The sequence below is a fragment of the Otolemur garnettii genome, unplaced genomic scaffold (genome assembly GCF_000181295.1).
Source record: "Otolemur garnettii isolate 467f Iridium unplaced genomic scaffold, OtoGar3 scaffold00066, whole genome shotgun sequence".
NCBI classification, from domain to species: domain Eukaryota; kingdom Metazoa; phylum Chordata; class Mammalia; order Primates; family Galagidae; genus Otolemur; species Otolemur garnettii.
Window position 1 is genome coordinate 2084838 of NW_003852461.1, and position 6343 is coordinate 2091180.

At 44.6% G+C, this 6343-nt stretch overlaps 1 protein-coding gene across 3 annotated transcripts in view; it reads right to left on the bottom strand.

The window, feature by feature from the left end:
• USP24 (ubiquitin specific peptidase 24) overlaps positions 1–6343 on the bottom strand; it is a 136933-nt gene that overhangs the window by 12195 nt on the left and 118395 nt on the right. For all 3 annotated transcript variants that reach the window (XM_023515116.1, XM_003793119.3, XM_023515117.1), the window contains 4 exons: positions 3746–3862; positions 3252–3344; positions 1863–1965; positions 349–470 (listed from right to left, as the gene is read on the bottom strand). In XM_023515116.1, coding sequence (XP_023370884.1) covers positions 349–470; positions 1863–1965; positions 3252–3344; positions 3746–3862 — 435 coding nt within the window. The remainder of the gene's footprint in view (positions 1–348; positions 471–1862; positions 1966–3251; positions 3345–3745; positions 3863–6343) is intronic.

The window sequence follows — 6343 nt, forward strand, 5'->3', positions numbered from 1 at the left end:
ACAGTGGACAGAACCCTCTCTACCAAACTGAGTGACAGTGGACAGAACCCTCTCTACCAAACCGAGTGATCCTGACTGGTAAAAAATGCCATCTACCTCCGCTGGAGTCTGGACGGTAGCTGGAGGTCTAGTTCTTGGCAGAAAAGGGGACTACTAATATTCTCTTTCACTAATTATTTCTTTTTGACATACACAAAGGAAGAAAAATCAATTTGAATAATTTCTCATCTTAAGAACATTTCTATTCATGAGAGCAATATGCAAAATAAAATAAAGAAAGGCGGTTTTCCTCCAATAGAGAAATAACTAGAATACAAAGAAAATGGCTTTAGAACACCAAGTACATACCTCTAACAGGTAAGGTTTCCCCTCTGACAAAAACAATAAGGCTTCCACTTCCTCGTGCAGGGGCAGCAGAGGGCTGGAGGGAGCAATGCTAACAGGTGGTCGTTGTTTAAACATGCCAGGAGCTTTAGGAGATTAAAGAAGCAAAGCACAAAAGAAAACCTGTCTCACTTGGTGTCATTCCACAGAACAGACATAAGAGACACTCTCAGGATTCACATTCAATTGCTGAGTGCTGACAAGACAATCCCTAAGGTCTAGAGGGGAAGGCAGCCATGCAGATAAGTTTGCTGTTTCCTACACTAGCTGTAGATGCCTAGGAATTCCACCCAGGATAATCTTTCAGAGGGGTAAAAGGTATACAGGAGACACAGTGGGTGAAACAACTTCTGTTCCTCCAACGACTGTCCTCAAACAATGCCCACCACTGTCTACGCTAAGTAGAATCGACCCATACAGAAGGGGCTCCTCATGTGCTAGAAAAACAAGGATGCACATTCTAATTTTCTTTTATAAAGTAGTCTAAACTCTTTTTAGATGAATGAATCAGCATTTAGTAAGCAAACCGTACTTACAACCACACCCTTGGGTTCCTCCGACAGTACCATTTCTCTCTCAGAACCACGGTCTGTGGTGCTCACTGCAGTCCCTCCCAGCCAGAGGACACACGTGCACCCCCGCAGCCTGGGTCAGAGCGCACCTTCCCCTCCTGGCTGCTCTCCCACTAGCGGGGAGACCTGTGCAGGCCTGCACCTGTCTGTACTTAGCTCCCTCTCCTATAGGGGTGACACCCCTCACAGGTCTGTTGTGGGGACGAAACACAACCAACAGAAAACACTGCAGGCATTTCAGCTGCTTTGTGAATTACTGTTGTGCTGTCAGGACAAGGCCTTAGGAAGGGTATACAACAGTACACACACAAAGCTGAGGACACTGGATAATCAGAGGACAACTTGTGCCTTTGCTGTATTAAACGATGACTGTGCTATAGTTGGTGGTATTTCCTGTATACCTTTTGTTCAAATATACTTACATCTGAATCCCCTTTGGTTTTATAAAGTACTTGAACATTTTATCTCACTAACTCTTATCATACCTGGGGAATTATGTTTTTAATATTTTATTTTATATTGAAGATCAGAAAGGTCAGTGGCTTGCTCAAAATTTATGCAGACAGACTCCCACCCACACCTTGGCTATTTTTCCCACTATATAAGTTGTTTGAATTTTAATAATAAATGAACTCTGAATTAGTTTTTAATGCTAGTGTTTAAAAAAAAAACAATTCATATCCTCCCATCTCCTCAAAGAAATGATTGGCTTACTTTCTCTTATGACAACCTAATAAAAGGTGAAGTTTAACATGAACTAAACAGAAATTTTAGGTGCTCTCAATTATAAAGTAGCCAAATGAGAAACAAGTAATACCCATTTAGTTGCTAACATTATAACTCTCCATGCTTGGCAAAATCAAGCTCTTCATGTTTCTCCCGGACGTAAGGGGCGCTGAAGCTTACCAACGTTCCTTTGGGAAGAGACATCTGAATGCAAAACAAGTAATGCCACTGTATTGTGGAGATTCCCAAATTCTCGTGCTTGCGCTGAACTCCATCGACGTATCTGTCATTGGAGAAGACAAAGTGGAGGTTAGGACCCTGACGCAAACTGGGAGAAGACCTGCTGGTTCACGGTACTCTGGGGCTCGATGATTTCTCAATGCTGCTAGCAGAAGAGGTCAAAGTACCAAAAGGTCACAGGATTTAAGCAAGTTCAAAGGGCTTCCCTTAGACACAGTCGCTCGGATTCTGAAACAGATCTATTATTCATGTTTTCACCTTAGGTCCTGGGCACTTAGGACACGCCAGGTGTCTTCCTGGGCCTCTGTGTACTGGGAGAATCCCTGAGGCTGGAGGTCTGGAGGAGCGGCCCTGCCTCTGCCACTGGCTGAGCGGTCCAAGTGAGGGCAGGCTGTCTGCCAGAACGCTGCCTGGCCGAGATAACATTATTCTGTCTACTTCAGGATTTTGAGGAATAAAATCTTAAAACTAAAAATGTTTTTAAAAGTAAAAACGTGCTCTATAAATGCAACATAGTATTGACTGTATGTGCAGCTAAACCAGAGGAAATTTAAGTCACCAGCGTCAGTGGAGTCCCGTGTTAGCTTTGTGACCTTCAACAAGTTACATAACATCTCTGTGTTTTAATTCTTGCCTGAGAATAGGGATAGCACTGCCTAATTTTTACTGAATTGTGAGCTATCAACTATACCCTCATGAAGTGACCGGCTGTACCTGGCACTAACAAGCTCTCCATTCACGGTATTGATCACCGCTCCCTGTTAACACTTTATGGATATGAAGTTTGTCAAACAAAAGAAATTTAACAAGTGGGGGAGAACATCAATGTAGGAACTTCAAACAGGAGAGTCGCGTTTGTATAGCCGACCCTATTACTACAGAGTAACTTCCTTTTCATTTGAATACCGGAATCACACCTGCGGCGTCCCTCAGTTGTACGGTCCAGCTCCACACTCCACATCTGGCTGTTTTATCAGTACCTGACTTAAAACAACCAGCCAATAGCAAACTAGCCTTGTTCACAGCCGCTGAGAGGAAGCAGAGGACCCCAAGACCACCTATTCCTTGAATGCTTGTTTACTGTCCCCTCCTGGGACACTCACACTTCACATTCTGGTTGATATTCTAGGTAGTCATTTCCATGGGTCATGACACTAAATTCTATGAAAAAGCTATAAAAATAACTGAATTCCAAAGAATTTTAAAGTCTCTGTAGCACTAGTACCTGGACTCCTAAGAAATTAAAAATATTTATCACCTACAAAGAGACACAAAGTAGCTACAAACCCCACAACCCCCCAACCAGGAACATCAGAGTGAGCCCCTTACCTGGTTGTTCTGCCGACTGGCCCCCAGGAGAAAGCTGATCATGTGCCGCAGAGCTGAGTGCCTCAGGAGAAGGTCCCCAGCCCTGATACCTTGCTGTCACAAGATATCGAGAATGACAAATTATACTCCTGCCCAGGTAAAAATGTGTTTTACAAACACAGCTAAACACCAAGTTTCAAGGGGTCACCGCATTTTTAAATGCTATAATGCACATACAGAAAGCACTTGTTAAAATCTAACTAAGAAGCTCTTGACCCTCACATTGATTCACAATGGCTGCTGAGCAACAGACGCTGCTTTTCATGAAGGCTGCTGCTGCTATCAAGGAGAACTGGACCTGTGTGCATCGGAATTCTTGCAAGTAATACAAGTCACAGGTTTAAGCTCAGAAGACCATACCATATCATCTATAAGTTTTTCCTGCACAGAATTTCTTTGGACAATAATATACATGCTGTATTAGGAAAAGATATTAGAAAAAAAAAATCACTTACCTTTTGTACAAAAGTGTTGAACAGGAAAAAGTACTGAGCACAGTTTTTACAATTTTCTGGGACATCTTTATCCAACAAAGCCAGTAGTACCTCCAGTAACTGATGAAGGCTTTTTAACTGGTTAGAGAAAAGATAAAATTACATAAAGAAAAAGAATACAAGATAGACATTTGTAACAGGATTAATTTGAAGTAAACCACCATAAGAACAAAGGAAAATCTGGCTGATACAATTCAGTCTCAAGATTCGGATGGATTTATGCTTTGGAGAGCAAAACCAGAACCCTCAGTTTTACCTTCCCGGGAGACTGGTCCTGGCAGAAATAACTCAAAGGAAAGTCTACAGTTTCCTAGATTTTAGAGCCAAAGGCATGATGCTACTAACAGTCACGTTTCCTGCAGAGCCCACTTCTGTCTTGTAAGAGAAAAGGCGGGGTGTCCGAGGAGACAGGGTCTGAGTCCCGCCCTCCACTAGGCTGCTGCTTCACATAATCACAGATGCAAAGAATAAAAACACAGACACAGGCATAGGGGCTGGAAACCAAGCCGATGAGCAAATGGAGAGCAACAGCCTGACAGAAGGACAACGGTGATACCCACTCAACTGTGACTTACTTGAGAGCCCGCGGATGCCTCATGGAAAGCTTTGAAAAACATTTTATTTGTTTAGAAACCATTTTGGTTATGACATTGCTTCTGCTTTCCCTCCCACCCCAACTGGTTTTGGACAAGTCCCTAGAAATTCATCTGTAATTTGAGAATTAAGACCAGGCTCACTATTCTTAGTAGGTCATTTCCTCTGAAGCTAGTATTCATAGACTTTTGAAATATTCCCATCCATCCTGTCACACCCATTGTAATAAATACAGTAGAACTTAGCATTTACATAGCACTTCATGTTGAAAGTACTTTACAGTACAGGGGAGTGGCGAGAGGCACCATTTCCATTATGGAGGAAAAATAGACATGAAAACACAGCAGCTGGAGACCAGATAGATGCTGAGGTAAACGGCTCCCACACTTCCGTCCTCCACTCCTATCCTTCTCTGCCACCTGCTGTCCTGCCTCAGAGGCTGGAGGGGTGATGTGCCTGACCCCATCTGTACAGGGACTGCACCAATCCTGCCTTTATTCATTGTTTGAGTCGGTACATGGGAAGGAGGAGGAGAGTGAGATGGTCCTTGTGGATTCTTGATGCATAATAGAAAATTTCTACCGAGTGGAGCAGTGCTATTTACACTGTCCTAGGCAGCTCCCAGAGACCTACTGTGTAGATTCTGAATCCAGGATAGTTTTGCTTAAAAAATGGCTATGCTATTTAAACTGATTGAAAACCACTGTCTTAGGGTAAACTTCAACTTCCTAATAATTCCTGTAACTGAGAGTCTTTTTCTAGGTCTTCCCAAAGGGCGTATCGGACCACTCTGTTTAAGGAACAAAGTGTTTGGGTGTCAGGTACTGCAGCTGGACCAACATCCTCCTCGAAGGACCTGTTCAAGGGTGTACAGCAAAGCCAACACCTGAATTTGAAGCAATTCCTAAAATTTGCATTTAGTTCACTGAGATACAATGCTTTCAGCCAATGTTCATAAGGCGCCAATTCATTCTGAAAAAAACATTTTTCAAAGTTTTCCATGTAGTGTCAGCTGTTTGAAACAGCAAACTTGGGAAGAAATTACTATATTTGCTAATTACTGACAGATTGGATTATCAGATTTACGATCTATGCCACTTATTTCCCTAAGACTCAGAATCTTTGGGGATTGAGGGTAGTAATAAACACCAAGGTTTGGTTTATCACGTACATATGTGGAGCTGTGAACCAGAAAATACATTGTAGAAAATAAAGCTAAGGAGAAATTCAGAGAAACAAAGATTAAGAAATAACGGAGACCCATGAAGGGATCATTCCATTTTTGGCCAATGTCCTGGGTGTCCCTGGAAGGAGAGCACTGGGTGTCCCCGGGTGGAGGGCAGTGGGTGTCCCCAGATGGAGGACACTGGGCATGGGGTGTCACTGCGGGGAGGGCACTGGGTCTCCCGGGGGGAGGGCACTGGGTGTCCCCGGGTGGAGGGCACTGGGTCTCCCAGGGGGAGGGCACTGGGTGTCCCCGGGTGGAGGGCACTAGGTACTGGGTATCCCTGGGGGGAGGGCACTGGGTCTCTGGGGGGAGGGCACTGGGTGTCCCCGGGTGGAGGGCACTAGGCACTGGGTATCCCCGGGGGGAGGGCACTGGGTGTCCCCAGGTGGAGAGCACTAGGCACTGGGTGTCCCCGGGGGGAGGGCACTGGGTCTCTGGGGGGAGGGCACTGGGTGTCCCCAGGTGGAGGGCACTAGGCACTGGGTGTCCCCGTGGGGAGGGCACTCTTTGGTGTGGTTGCCAACTGCAGTTATAGATCATGAGGAAAGAGACAAAGCCAGAGTGGCTCAAGATGTCTGCTGGTCTAGACTAGCGTCTCTAGACTCATGTTGGGCTCAGTATAGACAGATGTAATACAAATTCTTGAGAGAGGACTCTGAAAATGGAGTGCACTAGAGAGAAAATCCTGAAGCAGACCAAAGCAGACCCAAATTCCTGGACCCTATCCTGGTTTGGGG